Genomic DNA, 24,684 nt, shown 5'->3' on the forward strand with positions numbered 1-24,684 from the left:
GTCGAATTAATTTAAAATTTTTATGAAAAACTCATTTTTATCGAATAAATATTTTATTTTTAACGCATATAAACGTGTTATGCTTTATCTGCTATTAATCCTTAACCCTCTTTGGATTTATTTATAATTTATTACACTTGACAATGATCAAATGAAATTTTAATATTTAGATCATGCGTGGTAATGATTAAATTGAGGAAATTTTGTTGTTAATTTATTAAGTGTTCTATTTGCAATTATATTCTAAGAGAAGAATCAGATTAAGAGATTTTTTTCATTTGTTGAAAAAGGATTGTTAATTAATTTAATTGAAAGGATTTTTAAATTTTAGTCTTTAGTTTGATATAAAAGCAATACAGTAGGATTTTCATAATGTATTTTTTCACCGCTTATTTTTTATCTATTTTAAATTCTCTTATTTTTTATAATTTTTTCTTTTTTTATCCAAGTTGATTTCATTGTCTTTGCTAGCTACAATCACCATCGTTAGAATTTTTATTAGATCTGGACATCTGATGTAGCTCTATATTCGAACGTCAATAAAATGTCCCAATGTTCTGACCTGGATCAGAACCCAATATTGTTATGTATTAGTTGATTTGTACAGATAAGGGTATTGCTCGGTAATGAGAAATACTATTCTATCATGACCAATGCCTAGCAATATTGAGCAATACCCTGTTTTTGTTAGGTATTGTTCGGTATTGATCTTGACAGAGCGGTATTTCTCGTTATTGTCAAACAATATTGAGCAATACCGAGTAATACTTAGCAATATACGAACATAGCAATATCAAGTTTCCTTTCCGGGTCGGGTCGTTGGGCTGCGTGGTAAAAAGTAAGAGCACGTGGCGTCATTTTATTGGCGTTCAGATATAGAGTTACGTCAGATGTCCGGACCTAATAAAAATTCCCATAGTTGGCTGTCATTGCGCCTTTTATTGCATTTATTAATTTCAAGTTTGATCCCAAAAATAATCATATATATTTATTTTGTATTTATCCAAATAAATCTAAATATTTCAAATATATTATGTTTTTTAATATTTAATTTTATTATACTTATAAAAAATGTTAGAGCAGTACACTCAAAAAATAAAACAGGGAGCGCTTTACAGTATCCATTAGACGGGTCTTATGTACATTTCATGGATGGATGCAAATGTTGCATTCATTATAAAATTCGCTTTTTTATACATTCAATAACTATATTTTTAATGGATACACATTTAATTACGGTATCTATGTGATATTTTGTTTTTTATCTTACTTGGTTATGATAAAAATTTTAAGCATATTTTGATGTTTTTCTTTCCTTGTTGTATCTTGGTTGTTATGAAAAAATGGTAGAAGTTGGCAAGACACTTCTTATAGCTATGAATTTTATGGAATATTTGATCTCATATAAAAAATCAATTTTGATATCACCTAGTAAGTGTAAGTTAATTTTAAAATATTAATAGATATGCATTATTAATCTTAAATTTTAGCCAAACACTACTATAAAATATTAAAATAGATTTATTGAAATTTAATGTTTGCCATGAAATTCTATTTATTATAAAATTATGAGTATAGTTTGTTTGCCACTCCTATCTAATTCCTTTCTCTAAAGATTTTTGTGTAGTGTGTTGCATTATTTTTTTGTATTATTTCTTTCACTTCAAGTGCTTTTTATTTCTCATTTATGCTTAGACTTCATTTGTGACTAATTTTCTACTTCTTTTAAAAGTAACTTTCAAGCACAAAAATTATAGTTTCAGATAATTTTGTATTAAAAAGCTGCTTTAAAAAATAGTAAGAAACATGTCCCAAACGAAGCTCTAATCTCATTGATTTTGTTGTTGCTCACTTATGACTTCTCAATATATTTCTCTCTTCTCGAATGAAAGTCACGCTTTTTTTTGTTTGATAAATTTCACCCTAATCCATTATTCTTGAAAGATTTTACTATTATTATTATTTGTTAATTGTTAGTGGATTATTTTAGTGAGAAATACATTAAGCATTCTTCATACATTAGTTTAAGGGATTGTTTGGAAAATATTAGCGCGTTATGTTTAGCGGCAATTAGATCAGTAGGTCAATTAATATCGGCTAGATTAAGCATTCTTCACAAATATGCTAGAATTCTATTTCGAAGGTGAACTTGGTGCGTCATGTTAGTGATAGTTTTTAACATAATGAAAGTGATAATTTTATATATGAATTTCACAATTAATTTGACTTGTTAAAGCAATATAAAATGGCCAATATATGGATGTACTTGTTAACACACAACTAATCAAGCTTAGCATAATACATTGTAATTAGTTAACGGCATCCAATAAGATGCATACATGTGTAAAGCGCTATGGCCCAAGTCTATTTATAGACTTCTGTACTCTAGTATCGAGATCTAATGAAATAATTTCTGTTTGCTTTCTTGTCTCATTCTTTGTCCTGTCTTCGTCTCTAAATCCGGCAACTCTCGCCGGAGATACGAAATTAACATGGTATCAGAAGCGGCTTGATCCTTCGGCCAGCCTTTCTCATGGCGTCTTCAACATCTCATTTCTCTCTTCCTACGACGGTCTCCGATGCACCGTCATTTGCTTCTGCATCTCAACCAAGCTTATACCCAGCTCTCAAATTCATAATCGCCCATCTCAAGACTCTGGTCCCTCATCATTTATCATCGGATAACTATCCAATATGGAGAAATCAGATTGTCAAGCTTTTTAAAGCCAATGGATTCGAGAGGTTTCTTGATACTCCATCTTTTAAAGATCAAGAACATCAAGACTCTATCTACACGGAATCTTCATGGGGCTTCACCGACCAAAATCTTGCCACAGCGGTATTTTCTACCATATCGGCTCATGTTCTACCGTATGTAATGCAACTAGAATCTACCTACGAAATCTGGCAAACACTTCAAACCAGATTTCAATCTACCAACCGATCCAAGGTCATGCAGTTAAAGAATGAATTACACAACATCTCTATGACAAATACGTCGATGCAAACATATCTCACTGAAGTAAAGAAGATCGTCGACAACATCGCATCTGCGGGATCGTCCATTGACACAGAGGACATTATTCTTCATATTCTGAATGGGCTACCACCATCGTACCAATCCTTCAAGACTACTGTCAGGACAATGCAATCACCTCTCAAACATGACAATCTGTACGCCATGCTAATCAGTGAAGAAATACATATTCAGGCGGACTCGCAAAGACTCCTCACTCATCAAGAATCTCAAACAGCGTTATATGCAAATCGTGGCAGAGGTCGTCGAGGTCGCGGAAGAAATCAGACAAGCTCCGTCCCCGTATCGAAACAGAACACCAAATCTGCTCTCACCTGCCAGATCTGCCTCAAAAGAGGCCACACGGTGGATGTGTGTTGGCATCGTCTTAACGCCAACTACATCACTCCGAAACCACAGCAAGACAACAACACAGCTCTGATCGCCTCTCATGAAGCCCCTTCTACGGACTGGTATCTTGACTCCGGTGCCTCCACACACATGACAAATCATCATGAGCAACTTCTTCAGGGATCGGTTTACCAAGGAGCTGATCAGGTGATGGTTGGGGATGGTCGATCAGTACCCATAGCTCATTCGGGTACAAGTCTTCTCCCTACACCAGATCGTAAGTTAACTCTTTCAAATCTTCTTCACATTCCTGAGATATCGCACAATCTTCTTTCCATCTCTAACCTGGTATCCGATAATCACATTTCTATTACGTTTACTCCTAACGGTTTTATCTTAAAGGATTTGCAGACCAACAACATTATTCTCAGGGGTCCGTGTAGAAATGGACTATATCCGATTACTATGCCTCAGGTGTCGCAAAATCAGCACGCTATGCAGGCTCTTCAAATCAAGAAAATAAACTGGCATGAGAGAATGGGTCATCCTCATCTTTGCACTCTTCAGCAAATCTCCAAAACCAATCCTAGTCTCTGTATTTCTACTAAGTCGTCTGTCTGTAAGTCCTATAAAATGTGCAAGAGGCATAAACTACCGTTTGATTCCTCTGTTCACAGGTCTACCAAACTGCTTCAGTTACTTCATTCTGATGTATGGGGACCCTCTCCGGTCACGACGGCGCTAGGATTTCGCTATTATCTTCTTATAATTGATGACTACTCTCGTTATTGCTGGATTTTTCCAATAAAATTCAAATATGATGTTACGCAATTTTTTTTGAATTTTATTAACTTAATTGAAAATCAAACTGAACACAAAATAAAAACTATTCGCACGGATGGCGGCGGTGAATACATGAACATTCAACTCCAACGACACCTTAAGACCAAAGGTATTCAGCATCAGGTCTCGTGTCCTTACACCCCTGAGCAGAATGGAGTGGCGGAGCGCAAGCACAGGCACATCGTAGACACGGCAAGAACAATGCTACATACGGCTTCTATTCCGCATTGTTACTGGCCGGAAGCGGTAGCTACGGCGGTATACCTTATTAACCGTCTTCCCTCACCCACTATTCTTTAACAGACACCTATTCAGCTCATGTTCAACACTGTTCCGCGCTATCATCATCTGCGTACATTCGGCTGCGCTTGCTTTCCTCTTTTACCGTAACAATCGTCCACTAAACTGCAGCCCAAATCCACTACTTGCGTTTTCCTGGGATACTCGAACAAACATAAAGGCTACAAATGCCTGAACCAAGTAACTAATAATATAATAATATCTCAGCATGTTACTTTCATAGAACATTTGTTTCCATTTATGCAGATAAACAGTCCTTCAACAACCCCAAACCAAGATGTTCCAATTCCGCTGCTTCTTCCGATCTCCAAAGCTCACGAAGGCATCACTCCCAAATTGAACACTCCCAGTTCTAACACTGGCACCAGGGAAACTCTGGACAGACCTGCTGATACATCTATTCCAAACATACAAGCTCAAACTCTAACAGAGCAAATACCTTCTTCCATTGCTATACCGATTCAGCACCCCATGACGACACGTCTCAAAACTGGCTCCCTCAAACCTATACATCGTATGAATCTAAATCACGAGCTCATTCAAGATGATCCCAACGACACTCCTACTACTTACTCCGCTGCAAGCAAGAAATTTGAATGGCGCCAAGCAATGGCAGAGGAATTCGCGGCTCTTCAACAGCAAGGCACATGGATTATGGTTCCCCCATCGCAGAACGCTTCCATCTTAGGCTGTAAGTGGACGTTTCGCAAGAAATTTAACTCTGATGGCACTATTTCCAGATTCAAAGCCAGGCTAGTGGCGCAGGGCAATCGCCAGGAGTATGGTCTGGACTATGAAGAAACATTTAGTCCTGTGGCGAAATTTCCAACCATTCGCATGTTCTTTACTGTTGCTCTCCATCACGGTTGGAACGTGCAGCAATTAGACGTCACGAATGCGTTTTTACACGGAACCTTGAATGAAACTGTATTCATGAGACAACCAAAAGGTTTTGAAGATAATGCGCATCCCGATTACATTTGCTGCTTAAAGAAAGCAATTTATGGGCTCAAACAGGCTCCGCGTCAGTGGTATACAACATTCACAAATCACCTCATTCAAATTGGATTTCAGCACAGTAAGGCAGACCCGTCCCTCCTTGTCTATCATCTGCACAATATTCAGCTGTTTCTTCTGGTATATGTTGACGACATTCTCATTACTGGGAATGATGTTAAGGCGATCTCCGATCTGATTCAAAAATTACATGCTCAATTCACAATGAAACATCTGGGTAAAGCCAGCCATTTCCTTGGAATACGCATTAAACATGAACCAGATAAGTATTTTCTATCTCAACAAGCCTATGCTCAATCTATACTTCAACAAACCAATCTAACTAGATGTAATTCTCTGTCTAATCATTCATGTATGAAACCACCGATTCAAATCAACGCAGATAACAGTCTCTCCGACGCAACTACCTATCGGCGCATCACCGGCGCTCTCCAATATCTTACTATTACGCGCCCAGATATCGCTCATGCCGTCGCTCCTGAAGCTATTCATTTTCATCTTCTCAAACGACTTCTTAGGTACATCAAAGGGACTGTCGCATTTGGACTACCGATTCTTAAATCTTCACTTCAACTTCAAACGTTCTCGGACGCCGATTGGGCAGGCGACCCAACCACTCGGAAATCCACGTCTGGTTTCTGCACATTCCTTGGGGACACGCTGGTCTCCTGGACTGTGAAGAAACAAACGACAGTTTCAAGGTCGTCTAAAGAGTCGGAATACAGGGCATTGGCGTCAGCTACCGCAGATACCATTTGGCTCAAGCGTCTTCTTACAGATTTTCATATTCCTCATGAAAAACTGGTAGCCATATTCTGCGACAATACGTCGGCGATCGCACTAGCTAACAACCCAGTGTTCCACGCGCGTACAAAACATATTGAAATCGATCAGAGATTCGTCCGTGACCACATCCAACACAAAACAATCAGCTTACTTCCGATAAGCATTGTGGATCAAATCGAGGACATATTCACTAAATCTCTACCTACTCCTCGCTTCAAACAGCTGCGCTCCAAACTGACAATCAGAGAAGATTCGTCACTTTGCGGGGAGATGTTAACACACAACTAATCAAGCTTAGCATAATACATTGTAATTAGTTAACGGCATCCAATAAGATGCATACATGTGTAAAGCGCTATGGCCCAAGTCTATTTATAGACTTCTGTACTCTAGTATCGAGATCTAATGAAATAATTTATGTTTGCTTTCTTGTCTCATTCTTTGTCCTGTCTTCGTCTCTGTGTCCGTCAACTCTCGCCGGAGATGCGAAATTAACAGTACTAACTAAAAAATTAATAACAAGAGTAGTGAATTATGTTAGTAAATACATAATTCGGGGCGTTCACACATGGGCTTAGACGCTAGTTATTTCAAAGAGAAGGGAGGAATGATATGGGTATAGCTCGTTTGAAGAGGTTGAGTGCGCTAGATGGGTTCAAGTTCTGGTGTGGCTTCGGGCCATTCGGCGGAGGTGAGGGCTGTTTGCCGGAGGAATCAGCCGGCAGGTACAGTCTGAATCGGGAGTTGAATCGGGCCTGGTTGTCATGACTGGATGTAGTGAGGTGAACAGAGAACGGAGGTAAGCGGGCTATGTAGGAGGTAGACAAACAAGAGAAAGAAAACTGACGGGATTGAAATTGGAGTGAATTATTTCTCCTTTCTTTCTTTCTTTTTTTTTATTATTATTATTTGCTTTTATTAATCATGTGGATGAACTACACGGAAGAGATGTATTGCTTCGGTAAGCATTGTGTCTATTTGATCTGAAACCACGCTCTCTTTCTTTTTTAATATATTTTAATTCGGTCAATAAAAATTATTTAGATGAGTGTAAAATAAATGTAGGTATTTTTTTGTTGAAGTAAAATGAATGCAGTGTAAAGTCTAACGATGGTGGTAGCCGATGGTTGGTGGTGGGCATCATCATCATCGGCGGAGGGAGGAGGGGCCACCAAAAAAAAAAAAAAAAACATTAACCTTGTAGCTTTCATTTTATTCATTACAGGTTTTTTCATTTTATTAAGTCTTCGATCCAACTTCACCCGGCCAATGCAATGCTTCAGGTATAGAGAGAGAATTATGGGATAAAATATTGAGAGAGAGAGGAATGACTACACAACTCTCCTTGGCCTATTGGTTGAGAGCTTAGGTGATGTAGATACCTGCAAGAAGATGGAAACAGAGAAACAAGCAAGCAAATAAACAGAGAACTAAGTTATGTATTGAAGGATAATATCAAAACTACTTCATCCAGGAGCTCCTTACGGGATATAAACCTTCCGCATCTCCTTTGCTGTAAACGACATAAAGGCAAAAAGCTGGAAAATGTACTAAATAACTAACTATAGTACTACGTTAGTGGAGATTCCACATTCTAACAGCTAAAAAGGAATAAGGTGTTAAGTTACTCCTCCCGGTTCCATATAAGCTAGGATGCTCCGCATCATTCGCCCCTGCTAAAAGAATTGCCTGTACTTGCTGGTTCCAGATGTGTGCTGCTATCATCCAGTGGTAAATATGCATAAATATCATCAACATTAAAAGTATGTGAAGTATTGAATTCCTCTGGTAAATCGACAACATATGCATTGTCGTTGATCTTCTTGCTAATGGGGAAGGGACCCCATTTCCGTTTGCCGAGTTTAGAATATTCACCAGCGGGAAGTCGTTCCTTGCGAATGCGAACAAAGACTAAATCATCAGGATTGAACAGCTTCTCCCTTCTATGGCTATCTGCATCAAGCTTGTATTTAGCATTTGAGGCTTGCAGCTTCATTCGCACATTAGATAAGAAGTCAGTGTATTGATCAGCAAGTATAGATGCAGCTTTGCTCTTGCATTTCGGAATCACTGCAATATCAAGAATCGTATTCGGCATTTTAGTATAAACAATACTGAATGGGCACATACTGGTAGATCGATTCGTCATCGAATTAAATGCAAACTCTGCTTGGCCGAGCAAATCATCCCACATCTTGGCATGATCCTGTACTATGCAGCGTAATAGATTGCCAAGTGAGCGATTTACCACCTCCGTCTGTCCATCCGTTTGTGGATGATACGACGAACTCAATTGAATTTGAGTGTTCAACCGCTTCCACAATTCCCTCCAAAAGTGGCTAATAAACTTGACATCGCGATCTGATGTAAGGCTTCTAGGAATTCCGTGCAGCCGAACAATTTCTTTTAAAAAAAGCCTTGCAATGTTGAGCGCATTGAATGTCTTTTTACAAGCTATGAAGTGTGCCATTTTTGAAAAGCGGTCCACAACTACCATTATGGAGTCATTGCCTCTGCTTGATCGCGGTAAGCCCAATACGAAGTCTAAACTTAAGTCTTCCCAAATTGAGTCCGGCACCGGCAACGGTTGATACAACCCCGTATTCTGTCCACCTCCCTTATAGCTCTAGCAGACCGAGCATCTCTCCACGAACTTGATTACATCTCTTCTCAAATGAGGCCAAAAGAACTGTCGTTGAAGTTGGGAGATAGTATTATCTTTGCCCAGGTGTGCCGCCAAACCTCCAGAATGGGTTTCTTTGATAATTCTCTGCCTCCAGGAGCTGTCCGGAATGCACAGCAAATTTCCTTTGAAAAGAAATCCATGGCGTACTGAGTAATCCGCCAACGGTTGCTGCTGCAAGCATTTATGCCAAAAATTCTGGAAATACTCATCCGGGGGATATAATTCCTTTAGGCATTCTAGGCCCGTTAGCTCGGTTTGAAGTTGGGTAATCAGAGAAGCTCTTCTACTCAAGGCATCGTCGACACGATTTTGTGTTCCACTTTTGTGTTTCAACACAAAAGTAAATTTCTGCAAAAAAATAATCCAACGAGCGTGCATCCGATTAATATTTTTTTGAGTGTTTATGTATTGAAGAGCTTTATGGTCACTGCATAAGGCAAAATCTTGATGTAATAAATAATGCTCCCATTGTTTTAAAGCTCTAATAACAGCGTACAATTCCTATTCATGCACTGTCCATTTTTGTCTTGACGGGCAAAGTTTTTCGCTGAAAAACTCAACTGGCTTGTTGTCTTGAGATAACACAGCACCTACTCCCATGGTGGAGGCATCCGTATCGACGGAAAATGGCTTGTCAAAGTCCGGTAGGACTAAAACTGGTGCTGTAGATAATGCAACCTTGATGGCTTCAAAACTTCTTTGTTGCTCCTCCGACCAAGTGAATTGAGACTGTTTCAAAATGTCAGTAATGGGGGCCATAATAATACTGAATCCTTTGATGAAGCGTCGATAAAAATTAGCTAGTCTGTGAAAACTTCGTATGTCAAACAGAGAGCGAGGAATTGGCCATTCCTTGATAGCAGTGACTTTCCGCGGATCCATGCTCACCCCATCCGCTGAAATGATAAAACCAAGGAACGAAACCTGCTTGGTTGCAATTTCACACTTAGACAAATTTAAGAATAACTTGTTCTGCCTCAATACAGTAAAGATGCTCAAGAGATGTTGCCGATGATCCTCCCTCGAAGCGCTGAATACTAAAATATCGTCAAAGTATACAACACATCATTTGTTTAAATAAGGCTTCAATACCTCATTCATCAAGCGCATAAAAGTTGCGGGAGCGTTACATAGGCCAAATGGCATTACCTTCCATTCGTACAAACCTTGGCGTGTTTTGAATGCCGTTTTCCACTCGTCGCCCGGTCGAATTCGGATTTGATGATATCCGCTCCGAAGATCCAGCTTAGAAAAAACATTTGCCCCCGACAACTTGTCAAGCATGTCTTCCATCCTCGGCATTGGAAAACGGAATTTGACAGTAATTTTATTTATGGACCGGCTATCCATGCACATCCTCCATCTTCCGTCTTTCTTTGGAACGAGGAGCGCCGGCACCGCACATGGAATAAGACTTGGCTGGATCAATTGTTTCTCTAGTAGCTCATCAACAATTTGCTGCAAAATTTTATGCTCGTTGGGGCTCATTTTGTAGTGAGGCATGTTCGACAAGGTTGCCCCTGGCGCAAGCTCAATTTGATGCTGAATTGCTCTCATGGGAGGTAACTCCGAGGGCAGTTCCGAAGGGTAGATATTAGGATATTGCTGTAATAAAGATTTAATCTCAGCACATATTAATTCTTCCTGATTAGGATGGTTCTGTTCTGCAACTATTGGAGCCATAATGCACATAGACTCACGCCAAGCATTGACTAATGCTGATCCCGATACTGCAAACAGAGAGTTTTGGTTGTAGGGGTGGCTTGCTGCTCATTCACTCGAGGCAATAATCTCAATTTCTTTCCTTTCCAATCAAATGAGTAAGTATTTTCCCTGCCGTCATAGATTGCCCCAACATCAAATTGCCACGGCCTTCCCAGAATTAGGTGACACACATCCATTTCAACCACATCACAAAGAACTTCGCTAGCATAGTGACGGCCAATAGAAAATGCAACTTTGCACATATCAGTTATTGCTAGTTCGACTCCTCTTTTAACCCAACTAATTTTATATGGGTTTGAATTTTTGGATGTTTCTAATTGTAAAGCTTGCACCACCGCACGTGAGATGACATTTTCCGTGCATCCACTGTCAACGAGCATATCACAAACCTTTCCCTTGATAGTGCACTTCGTTTTAAACAAAGCATTTCGCTGCGACTCTGTCGGTAGTCACGGAGCTAGCAGCAGCCTTTGTAACACACAAACGACAGCCTCCCCTTCATCTCCTGCTACGTCTTCGAGATCTTCATCTTAACCGCCCACTGCACTGTCATCTCTTTCTTCATCTTCGGCTTCCAACATTTGTAACTGAGGACGAGTCGGACACTCTTTGGATTTGTGACCTTGTTGAAAACATCTAAAGCACTTGATATTGGCCAGCTTAGTATAAGGATTGTCCTTTACAGGAGCCTTATTTCTCTGATAATTCCTATTATCAGTTGCTCTTTGCCCTGTGTTAGGAGGATGAATTGCTGCAGCCGGTGGCATTGGCTTAGCACCAGAGACCGAACCATAGGATTGTTGTTTACTGCCTTCTCTAAATTGCTTCGAATTTCTTCTGTATGACCGATTGCTACTATGTCTTGACATTTGCATTTCAGCTTTAAGTGCGTAGTTTACGGCTTGGGATAACGACCAAATTGTATTTAATTCTAATTTATCTTGGATTGCATCTTTCAACCCACCAATGTATCTCGCCACAATTTGATTTGCCGTCTCATTTAAATTATTTCTAGCACTGAGTCTATAAAATTCCTCCGTATAATCATTCACAGTTCTTGATCCTTGGGAACAGTGTTGATATTGCACATATAACATCTGCTCGTAATCAATGGGTAAGAAATGTCCACGCAATAGTTGTTTCATTCGAAGCCAATTGCGGACAATACCCTTCCCTTCACGTCTAGTTGATTGGATCACTTGTTGCCACCACGCACTGGCACCCCTTTGAGCTTACACGCCACATATTTCACTTGTTTTTCTGGATCAATCTCCATGTACTCGAAGAAAGTTTCGACTGCCCTTTCCCAATCTAAATAATCTTCAATGTGCAATTTACCATCAAAAAATGGTATATCAAGTTTGACACGAAACTCACTATGATTTCTGCCTCTAGGCCACGGACGTCGTCTTCGCACCGTTCCTGGATCTTCTTCCGAATCGGAAACCTCTATGTTATTAGAAATTTCCAGTTCTTCTTCTTCAGATTCTGAAACTTCTGGAGCTAAATTATTCGGCAGTCGTTCCATGTCTGCGACGAACCTACGCCTCGTTGCCGGTGTGGTTGTCGGCGGTAGTATCCGAGCGGTTTGGTTCTTGTCCAGACGTGCTTGAATCAACCGAAGTTCCCGGCGCATTTCGCCAAAGAAACGATTGACGTCGGCAGATAGAGCTTCTGTCGTTCTCGCCAAGTTGGCATGTTCAATCCACAAGGCTTCAAGGCTGCGATCTTCACCGGTGGCCAACCGTTTACTGCCCTCAGCCATCCTTGCTCTGATACCAATTTATGATGTAGATACCTGCAAGAAGATGGAAACAGAGAAACAAGCAAGCAAATAAACAGAGAACTAAGTTCTGTATTGAAGGATAATATCAAAACTACTTCATCCAGGAGCTCCTTGCGGGATATAAACCTTCCGCATCTCCTTTGCTGTAAACGGCATAAAGGAAAAAAGTTGGAAAATGTACTAAGTAACTAACTATAGTACTACGGTAGTGGAGATTCCACATTCTAACAGCTAAAAAGAAATAAGGTGTTAAGTTACTCCTCCCGGTTCCATATAAGCTAGGATGTTCCGCATCATTAGGCTTCCAACTAAGAGGTCCAAGGTTCGAGTCTATGTGTATGCGTTGTGTGTGTGAGTTTGCCTTAAATGGCCTAAATGTCCCCAAAAAAAAAGAGGAATGACTTTTGTGGATGGAATGATGAAAAGAGATTTTGACGCATAGTTGTAAGGGTATTTAATTAATTATTATTTAAAATTTTATTGCATTTATTAATTTCAAGTTTGATCCCAAAAATAATCATATATATTTATTTTGTATTTATCCAAATAAATCTAAATATTTCAAATATATTATGTTTTTTAATATTTAATTTTATTATACTTATAAAAAATGTTAGAGCAGTACACTCAAAAAATAAAACAGGGAGCGCTTTACAGTATCCATTAGACGGGTCTTATGTACATTTCATGGATGGATGCAAATGTTGCATTCATTATAAAATTCGCTTTTTTATACATTCAATAACTATATTTTTAATGGATACACATTTAATTACGGTATCTATGTGATATTTTGTTTTTTATCTTACTTGGTTATGATAAAAATTTTAAGCATATTTTGATGTTTTTCTTTCCTTGTTGTATCTTGGTTGTTATGAAAAAATGGTAGAAGTTGGCAAGACACTTCTTATAGCTATGAATTTTATGGAATATTTGATCTCATATAAAAAATCAATTTTGATATCACCTAGTAAGTGTAAGTTAATTTTAAAATATTAATAGATATGCATTATTAATCTTAAATTTTAGCCAAACACTACTATAAAATATTAAAATAGATTTATTGAAATTTAATGTTTGCCATGAAATTCTATTTATTATAAAATTATGAGTATAGTTTGTTTGCCACTCCTATCTAATTCCTTTCTCTAAAGATTTTTGTGTAGTGTGTTGCATTATTTTTTTGTATTATTTCTTTCACTTCAAGTGCTTTTTATTTCTCATTTATGCTTAGACTTCATTTGTGACTAATTTTCTACTTCTTTTAAAAGTAACTTTCAAGCACAAAAATTATAGTTTCAGATAATTTTGTATTAAAAAGCTGCTTTAAAAAATAGTAAGAAACATGTCCCAAACGAAGCTCTAATCTCATTGATTTTGTTGTTGCTCACTTATGACTTCTCAATATATTTCTCTCTTCTCGAATGAAAGTCACGCTTTTTTTTGTTTGATAAATTTCACCCTAATCCATTATTCTTGAAAGATTTTACTATTATTATTATTTGTTAATTGTTAGTGGATTATTTTAGTGAGAAATACATTAAGCATTCTTCATACATTAGTTTAAGGGATTGTTTGGAAAATATTAGCGCGTTATGTTTAGCGGCAATTAGATCAGTAGGTCAATTAATATCGGTTAGATTAAGCATTCTTCACAAATATGCTAGAATTCTATTTCGAAGGTGAACTTGGTGCGTCATGTTAGTGATAGTTTTAACACAATGAAAGTGATAATTTTATATATGTATTTCACAGTTAATTTGACTTGTTAAAGCAATATAAAATGGCCAGTATATGGATGTACTAGCTAAAAAAATAATAACAAGAGTAGTGAATTATGTTAGTAAATACATAAATCGGCACGCTAGTGGTTTCAAAGAGCAGGGAGGAACGATGTGGGTTTAACTCGTTTGAAGAGGTTGAGTGTGCAAGATGAGTTCAGGTTCTGGTGTGGCTTCGGGCCAATCGGCGGATACGAGGGCTGTTCGCTAGAGGAATCAACCGGCAATTACAATCTAAATCGTGAGTTGAATCGGGCCTGGGTGTCGTGACTGCATGTAGTGAGGTGAACAGAAAATGGAGGTAAGCGGGCTATGCGAGAGGCTGACAACTAGAGAAAGAAAATTGACGGGATTGAAATTTGAGCGAATTATGTCTCCTTTCTTTCTCTTTTTAATGGCGTTTATTAATCATGTGGATGAACTACACGGAAGAGATGCATTGCTTCGGTAAGCATTGTGTCTATTTGATCTGAAACCACGCTCTCTTCTTTTTTAATATATTTTAATTTAGTCACTAAAAATTATTTGGACGAGTGTAAAATAAATGTAGGTATTTCTTTGTTGAACTAAAATGAATGCAGTGTAAAAGCCTAACGATAGTGGTAACCAATGGTCGATGGGCGGCGTCCAATTGTCCACGGAGTGGGAGGAGGGTGATGGCGACCAATTGGTTACGACAGAGGTGGTGGCTAGCAGCAACTTGCAACGGCAATGCAAAGAATTTAAAATATATTTGAGAACCTGTTAAAATTATTGATTTCTAAATACATTAGAATTGAATTTGATGGTGAATTCTAAATTCATCCATGAATGTATACATTGTATTTGAAATTCACCTGAAGAAACACTTGATTCTTGAAATGTATGTATTTGAAGCTCATTACACTCTAAATGCGCCCAACCAAATAACACTTCAAACAAAAGAATGCTGGAATAATTTGGTTAATTCTTCCCTAAAATCTCTGACTTAAAAGAAGATCAGAGCAATTCAAGAATTCAGTTCAGTGGAAATGCAATTACTTTCCTCAACCCAAAGAAACCATTTTTTAGCAGGACAAGACATATGGAAGGAATTGAGAGATAATCTGTAATAGTTAGAAAGCTTTTGAAACCCATAAAATTGCTCAATCTTTTGAATCCAGATTTCCAGATTGTCGCTGGAGAATTTAGGCTTTTTCAGTTGAATCGATCAAGAAAGGTTAACCAAAGCCAGTGAATCTTTTGTCGGGAAAATAAGAAAGAAAATGAGAAGGATAAGAGCAAGCAGAGATAACAATAATAACATTAAGTCTTTATTTTACTATATTGAGTTGGCTACATGAATTTTTTTTTTTTTTTATTGTGTCATGCTAAGTGTCAGATTCTCATTTAAATCTAATAAAAAAAAGTCAATTTTAATACTTTTTAACTAAGTATTTTTAGCTCTACCTCAAACTTTCTTAACATGAACAATTCTGCTGATATTTAATGTGACTAAATCATCTAAGACAACTCTTACTAATCTTATTTTCCACTAGAGCTACTCCTACCATTTCACTTATATACTCGTTTCACATTCTATCTTTAAAAGTAAAATTGTCAGATCCCAAGTTCTGAATTAGAAAAATCGAAGGTTACGTTAAGTAGTCAATAATCAGCATAAATTATGTCGAATAATCATGAGATGAGATAGAATCCAATATATAGATATATGGAGGAAAAAATTCTTCTATTCCCATCATTTGCCACAACCAATTTATTTATACATACTTATCATGTGCCCAATAAAAAAATACTATTAACTTTCTCAAAGAACTGAAAAAATAGAGTTCATATAATGCGCTTAAAGTAGATTAGTAAAAAAAAAGAAGTTAGTGAGACATGATTCCTGATTAAACAAGTATAATATCTTGCAAATACTTCATACAGAATCCTCAAGCCATGTCGATTATTCTTTATCTCTGCAAATTGTAGCATTACATACATAATTGTACGATAATTTTAAAATATTTAATTTAAAATTTAGACTGTACACAATCAAACTATTTTATATTCTATCTTCTTCAAGGAACATAAAAAGATCCGCATGAACCAGAGCCAATTGAATCGCAACACCAGCATGGCAGCAGGTCCTGCTTAGCGTCATCACCGTTCAGTAGGTCTGCGACATTTGGCATAACATTTCCACTCGCAAGAGCCAGCATTGCCGGCACATTAAACGCACATCCATTACAAAACACCCCTTGTTTCCCCCAAAACGAACCCAAACTCAGAGGGCCCAACCACAGTTCGAAAATGTTAGACGTTTCTATGCTGGAGTTGTTGAAAAGATGTCATTTTGACTTGAAGCAGCCGTTGGTGGAGAAGGGAAGAGCAGAGAAGAGAAGCGAAGGCGCAGCAATAGTAAGCAACGTAGTCAACTTGTATTTTCAGTTCGTCTATCTCACTCTTCCTCACTACTTTTCGAGTACGGGAGAGCTGAGAAAAATTTAGAAAAGAGGATTTCCGATACATATTCTAATCCCCTTGCTTTGGGTCCAATCCCTTTCCATCTATGTAGCAGTGGAATAAAAAAGTTTCTCTTTTTGGCGGCGGCGGGCATTTTTTCCCCTACTGTTTGCGATTGGATTGAGCTCTGGTTTTGGCGGGAGAGAAGGGATGTGGCGCGTGACGAGGACGGGATCGCCGGAGGTGCTAAGGGTCAGTGATTCTTCGCCGGATTCAGCTGAGACGGCCTTTCGCGAGCTCGATGATGTTTTCTTGCAGGTACTTTTCAATTTGAATCGGTTCTTTTCTTTTGCGGTTTCCTCGATTATGTAAGGCTTTGGCTTTGGCGAGTTTGGATTTGAAATTTCGATTTTGGATTCGCCATGTTAAGGGCCTATGTCCACTCGCTTTTGGTTATTGAATTCAGAGGGGATTTATCATTTTTTGATTTGGTGATGTGAGGAAGGTTGTGCTCTGATAATTGGTTGTGAGGGTAGTTATTGATCATGTCCTGATTTCTGGGTATTTGGCTTATCTGAACATTCTAGTTTTATATTGATTGTATGATCAACCATTTGTTTTCTCGGTGGTTGATAATTATATTCTCATGTTTGATAATTTGCAAGTGCTGCTATATGAGCAAGTTTTTGAATTAAGTTGGTTTAACGTGCGGCTAGCCTTTAAATGGATGGCCATACGATATTAGAAAGCATCCATAAAATTATGATGATCATTGTATTTCTGTCGGATGGAAAAGGTGAAAGGGAAGTTGTTGATGCACAAATGTAGAATCACGTTGATAACTTGAAGCAAATTTAATCTCTAGAAAGAAAAATCCTAACTAGTTTGTTTTGATTATGGTGTTTTAGTTATATTTAGTGTGGACTACGAAAATTCCGCGCACTGGCCTCTTCGCGCCGGCTCATTTTCTATTTGTTCACGGGGAAAATTTTAGCGAGCTTAGGCTCCGTGGTAAATTTTCAGAAGGAAGATTAGGTTTTAGATAAGATACTACCCAGAGATTTCACCCTCATTTTGTGAGGACTTTATGATATGAGTTTTGGTTTTTTATAGGCACAAGCCCCTAAGTTAATTACCCCTCCCAATAATGAGAGAGAACTTTCGATTAAGGCTAGTCATAATATAGGTCACATAGGTTGCAAACCCAACTTATAATAGCATCAGTTTTAGGGTTTGAGTTTGAATTTGAATTTTGAAATTTATCACCATATACTTAAAACAGGTGATGGGGTAAACGAAGATGAGCCCGATCAAGATCCCATGGTTTCGTCGTCCCGGGCTGTCATGGTCCCTGTTATACTTAGAGGAGGTAGTCGACCCAACCTAACAAAAGGCATCTTATCGGCAGCCATGGGTTGCTTCGTCCAAGAATACCTTGTAGATATGTGATGGTGTTTGTCTAAGGGTATAGATCTGAATCCACCTTAGTTGACAGAGAGATTTATGCCTTTCGAATATACCCTATGATTCATTACTCAAGGGTTTAATGTCATCAGAGAACATATGAGTGATGTAGAACAAACATGCAATAATGAATTACTTAAAGGAATTTGCACGCTTAATATTCCTAGAACAAATAATTATATCTTAATGGTGAATTTAAACGAAAAAATAAAACACAAAGAGCGGTAAGACAAAGCTTAAGCCAAATCACGCGCGTAAAAGTTAAGATCATAAAACAATCAAGTTAATTTAACGTTGCATACGTGAATGGTTTCAACAATAAATCCCTATGCTAACAATAAGATTAGTACTATGAAATGCCCATCACATAGTCCTACTAAACACTAAGTTTTAGCGGAGGAGAGTAAACATGATCTTTGTGAGTCAAAATATAACCACAATTGAAAATAAACTAGGAAAATAGGAAACTTGGGGAAGAGTTCACCATGGTCAAGTTCGTAAGTCTTGTTTGAGGTACGCAGAGGAAGTTTCGAATTGTGGCGGTTGATCTTCATGAAGTTCTGTGGGTGGACAGCCGATGGAGTTTTCCAGGCAACAAATGGGAGTATCCCGGATGGCAAAATAGCACTAGAAGGCTGTTGGATTTTCTGGACTGCAGGAGAACAAAACTGGGACAGTAATTTCCAAGTTTGTGGGAGGGCAGGCTGACATGCCAAACGTCCAGAATTCTCTGGACAGCAAGGAGGCTGGTCTTGGATAGATCCTGGACAGCAACCTAGAGCTATTTTGGACAGCAACTTTGTTGTTCTGAAGTTTTGGACAGCAATTAGAAGCTGTCCAGAAATCTGGACAGCCAGTTGGTGAGGAAAAATTTCAAGATTTCCTCCTTCTGGATGCACGTGAGCTTGAAGGGTATGGTGGGGAATTGCGTGGACAACAGTGGAGGGAAACATGAGTTAATTCCCTTTGGTTTAGGTTCAGGATTGGAAAGAATTTATTTGAGGAGCATAGGGGGAAATCTGAAATTAATTTCAGATTTAGGGAGTAATTATGGGGCAATTGATTTAGACATTTGAATTTGAAATATGTGGAGTTTAGGAGGGAAAGTGGGAAGGGGATTGAATTAACTAAACTCTACCGGGGGATTTCCGGCGGCTTGGAAGATGGGTGGTAGGCGGCGGGGTGTGGGGAAGGGGGCGGGTGAAGGAATCGACGGATAGGAAGGCTAAAGTGGCCGGCGGCTAGAGGGCTTTGGGTGGAGGAGGCTGGCGGGTGGGGAATTTGGAGAGGTGGAGCCGGCGGGTGTAGGGAGATGGGGAAGGGGATAGAGGTGAAAAGAAGAAGAAATAAACGGACCGCGAGTCTCGGACTCTTCCAAAGACTGTCGGGTATTGCCTTCGCCCTCACCTAGGGCTCTCTTTCTCCTCTCAAAGCTCACATATTAAAGAAGATAAAAGTTGAAATTTTCATCAATAATCATTCATTATCCAAAAATACAAAATAACTTGCCTATAAATATGCCTCATGAAAAGAAAAGAAATAAAAGACTAAAATGCCCTTCGGGCTACAACACTACATGACCACCCGTAAGGGAATAAAGGGAAAAACAACAATATAAAATAAACTACTACAGAAAACATATAAATAAATAACTCAAGATCGTAGCCGTTGATCTCGGATGTCCTCATCAATGAGCTTTGGACGTGATCGTAATATAATAGTGCTATTTTGTGACAAAACCATCTGATCAGAGGACACATGCCATGTTCCTACTGGTAAGAGACTATTTGAGGATGAAAATCTTAGTGATACACCCGACATGACATTCGCTCTTTGTGAACTGTGATTAATTTCAAATTTACTACCCCCAACAAATTGTTGCGGAAGTTAGATAGATTTTAGTTTTAAGTTTTTATGTGATAGATTTTATTTTAAGGATTTTAGATTTTTATTGGTTTTTTTATATTTGACCCATACGATTGAGATTATCTATCAACATGGCCATCATAAGGGATTACTTGATTGTCATTTATATATGTATTTTGTGGCAATTTCAAAGACATCTTATAATACAAGTCATGTCTATTCCAGTCCTTTCAAGGAGGAAGATGAGGCTTAAAATGTTTAACATGCACAACATTTTCAGACCGTTGGATTTAAGAATCAAATGTAGGGATCAGAGCACATGAGGGGTTTATTTTCAAGTGTATTTTCAATATTATTATAAGGATATAACCTTCTGTCCGCTTGTACAAGTAGGTTGCGGATCCGGTGGCTTGTAGGGAATGTTTATTCAATAGGCACTAGGAAATCATGTTCTGGCTTATGAGTTACACCATTTGATACAAATCTCCTATTGTTGCTTTAAGGTTAATTGTGTGCACTACCAATCCCCTGCTCCTGCTCATAGATGAATTATAACATGCATTAGAAGTTCCCCGCTACTATCCCTAGAAAGGCTGGTTTGTTTTGTACGAGCTTCTTGTCCATGCCCGTAGGATAATCATTGTGTGCACTATGAATTCTCTGCTCCTATTTACTGGTGAATTGTAGTGTGCTGCTCATAAGTTTGTTAATATTGCCCATATAATAGCACAAAAAATTGCATTCATTACAAATCATTTGTTGTTGCCCGTAAGCGAGTGTGGCCTAGACAATTTCATAAATTTTTTGAGTATAAGATATCAATGAATTATGAGAATTATTAATTCTTCAAATCATCAAATTGTGATTTCTCTTTATTGTTAAACACATTAATATGTTGTGTTTGAAGCATCATAATCAATTATGCATTGCTTAATAAGATTTTCTATAATTCTTATAATCTCTTTACATGCATGGATGACTAGATCCATCTGAAAAAAAACAAGATTTGGAGGGCCTTGTTAGGTTCTACAAAGACCTTGAGAGATGCTAAGTCTTGACAAATGTCCATCTATAGAAAGAAGATCTAAGTCAATATCCACATAGCAAAGGATTTCTAAAAGAACTCTCATAAGGGAATCTAGAGAAGTTTTTTATTGTAGGACATCCAACGACAATTAAATGTCAAATGTTCAGTTGTATATGTTTCCTGAACTTAGAATATGAAAGATATATTCAACCCTGCCAACATAAAGGTTATTCAACAAAAAAAGACTCATTCTTCATGCTATCAATCATGCTCATGGCAGTACTAGGCTACTTATTATTCCAACCAACTCATTAGGTATTCAAAATAGATGAGGTTATAGATCGTTGCGGTGATTATCTGCAACAAAGGAGATAAACTGCTATAGCTTTGTGGGAATAGGTAGGACAATCCATACAAATCATTAAAAGGATAGAAATTTCCCATTACTAGATCACAACTTTTCACATTCCGATGAAAAGCAGGCCATATAGTTGACGCATAATTAACATATCAAGTAACCCTCAAATCTGAACCGTTCATACTAAGCCATATTTAATATTTGTTCCAAGTGGCATGTGTTCTTTACCAACAACTAATATTATTGGGTCAATAAGTTTCACATCAACATGATTTTTGGTTGGATGAACTTCATATTGATTCCTAAAATGAGGTAAGCAGACTCTCTGAATTATCCCATCTTTGGTAACTTTAAATTCTATTTGAATATGGATACTGCTTCCATGTGATAGTGAAAAATATAAGTGGGTTATAGTTTAAAAAATTGAATGACTTCGCTATTATTGCCACTGAACAATCATATGGATAGCTTAGATGGGTAATCCATACTTTTATAATCCTAATTAGATATCCTATGCTTGGGGCATTTAGGTCCAGAAGACATCTTTCTAATGTCTCATGATTTAATAGCCTGATCTTTACCATTCAATATTCACATGTAGTCATTAGAATAGTTAAACCATGAAATAATTAAGAGTCTCCATAAATTAATTCTTAATAATTTCATATGAGACAAATTAAATACTAATTGCCTTCCAATTTGTTGTGTATCCATTGATATTTGGTAATATTTTCGATCCCTTCGAATGTGAGAGATTGATAATATGATTGTGCAGCAACCTTATTGGTTTCAAAATTGATTGGCTAAGAACAATACTCATCATGCAGCCATTTTTGGAGATGTATTTTAAACCTATTCTTACAAGCAAATTTATGCCCTTTGAGGTTGAATAACATGCAACGTTGAACAAATCGAGTCAGCTTTTAATTATCGAAAGATTGTGTAGGTCCTGCACTTTAATATTTTTTTTATTAATTTAATATGACAAATTAATTGTGTAAGGGTTCCTTATTAATTTTGATTTTGGCAGCCTCCCGGCGTCCCCTCTCCGTGAAGGGATGTTAGGGAGGGCATTTACCCTTTTGGCTCGGTGCGGAAGTAAGAGATACGGTCGTCTTCGGGTAGATCGCATCAGTCGGAGAGGAGGCCGGTTTGGGGTTCACTCGATTGCCAAAGAATGTGAATTGGCATACCCTTCCATTTCATTCTTCTATACTTGCAAAGGAGTTATGTGGAGAGAAGTGGGATGGTGTTTGAGTGGGGTAATGGGAGCTGGTGGTTAGAGATCTATGGTCAACATTTAGTTGTTAACTTTTCATGAGGATGATTATTACTTAAGGCAATCAAGCAGACATGTGTTGTGATGGCTGAATTACCAAACTTGTGGTTCAGTTATATTCTGTTTCCTAAGTCATGAGTTGCATCCTGCATAGTGGCTTAAGGAGAGAAAAAAAAAGTGATTGAGTGAAAAAGTAAGATACAGTGTATCCTTCAAATTAGAATTCAATATGGAAAAGATGAAGGTCTATGTTCCCAAGGTTCTAAGCTATTTATCAAGAACAAAATGCAGGGACATTAGCTGGTTTACGTTTTTCCATAGAATAGTTCCACGTGATTAAAATTTATGTGTTTATATGGCACTCCTAAAATTTCCAAGTCAGGCTTAGTCATGAGCATAATAATTTGAAACTTTAAGGATAAATTCATTCAAAACATTTATTCCCTTTAATCGTACATGCCATTAACAATTTTGTTCTTATTATATGTCTAAGTTATTGAAGTATTTGCACATGCTGTAGACTCAGACAAGAATATGGCTTGGAGAAGTTCTGCATATAAGGTTTGGCGACAATGTGGGAATTGCTGACTTGCTAGCTGATGGAGAACTGCTGTAAGACTTCTTAATCCCTTACTACATGGCTTCGTCTACTTTGGCTGTATGCTTATTTCAACAGCACAATTTCTTTGGGTAAGGAAAATAAGTGAAATATTATATACACCGATATTCAACTAGGTCAGATTAATTAAGTAAAAAAATGGGGAATTGAACCGGGTCGAAGAAGCCGGTGGCTGTGAACCTGGTTAAATTACTTGCCAACTAGTAAGTTACTCAATGCCTCAAGTCGCCTAGAAATATATCTGAAGCAAATCACCTAAGAGCTTGCCCCCATTTCAGCCCTTAGCACTAATCAACTAAGCTCTACCAAAAGTCTTATGAAGTCGCATATACACCCACTCACTTAGAGTACTCACTCAACATACTTGCCAAAAGTAACAATTCGGAGAGCACGTCTTGGATTGCATACAACTTATGTCACGAGCTGGCCCGGAGGCTCGAATTAACGAAACGAGAACATAAGATCAGACGGGTATTTAAAATTTTTTTTAGCTAAAATCATTAACCATTTCCAATATACTAAAAGTGTCATTAAAACTCCAAATATATTTTAAAGAGAAAAATAATATAATTGTTCAAATAAATATCTTTCTCTCGCAGCATCTCACTTACGGTGCACGTCCTCTCCTCTTACACTCATTTATGTTTTAAAGGAAATGTACTTCATCATTCAAAGGGACTGTACTTCATCATTCAATCATGTACATACAAATATTTTTGTTCTTACATAAATCGTTCACCACAGGAAATTCACTCATTACCGGCGGTTTTAACACTAGTTTTCCGGCAGCTTTGTAAATCACCAGCGACTTTTCGGCGGTTTACAAACCGCCGGAAAAAACTGCGTCGGAAACCATTACCGCGACGGTGTTTTTCCGGCGGTTTTCTTAACAGACGGTTTTCCGGCGGTACAAACCGCCGGTTATCTTCCGGCGGTTTGAGCGCCGGTCATCGTCGGTGTTTTTACTGTCAGCGTACTGGTTGTTAAACCGCCGGTAAAAACACCGTCGTAAGTATAGTGTAGACCGCCGGTACTGTTACCGGCGGCTTACCAGCGGTTACAACCGATGGAATTGCCGGCGGTGTGATCGCCGGCGTGTCGCCAGACTACCACTGGACACCACCGGTCAGACCGCCGGTTAAGCCGCCGTTACTACCAGCGGCTAGACAACCGCCGGTCAAGACCGCCGGTAATCAATGAATTTCCTGTAGTGATTTTATTTAAATTCTTCATATCATTTCATATTATTATATAGTAAGCATTATATAAAATATGATAAGTGACCAAATTATGATATAAAACGCATGCCATTTAATTCAATATGACCAATTGTCATTAACACAGATAATTAAT

The 24,684-nt window shown here is 38.0% G+C and overlaps 1 protein-coding gene across 4 annotated transcripts in view; it reads left to right on the forward strand.

Moving 5' to 3' along the window:
* The first annotated feature begins 16,313 nt into the window (after window positions 1-16,313).
* The window catches only part of LOC110096045 (protein OPAQUE10), a 32,356-nt gene continuing 23,985 nt past the window's right edge, over window positions 16,314-24,684 (forward strand). Inside the window, exons 1-3 of one of the 4 annotated variants that reach the window (XM_028696860.1) lie at window positions 16,314-16,673; window positions 16,831-17,036; window positions 23,233-23,324. In XM_028696860.1, the coding sequence (XP_028552693.1) occupies window positions 16,929-17,036; window positions 23,233-23,324 (200 nt within the window). In that variant the 5' untranslated portion in view covers window positions 16,314-16,673; window positions 16,831-16,928. Of the gene's footprint in view, window positions 16,674-16,830; window positions 17,037-23,232; window positions 23,325-24,684 lie in introns of those variants that run through there. The other 3 variants (XM_020821806.2, XM_020821807.2, XM_020821808.2) reach the window with 3 other exon arrangements.

Source organism: Dendrobium catenatum, unplaced genomic scaffold (assembly GCF_001605985.2).
Source record: "Dendrobium catenatum unplaced genomic scaffold, ASM160598v2 fragScaff_scaffold_91, whole genome shotgun sequence".
NCBI lineage: Eukaryota > Viridiplantae > Streptophyta > Magnoliopsida > Asparagales > Orchidaceae > Dendrobium > Dendrobium catenatum.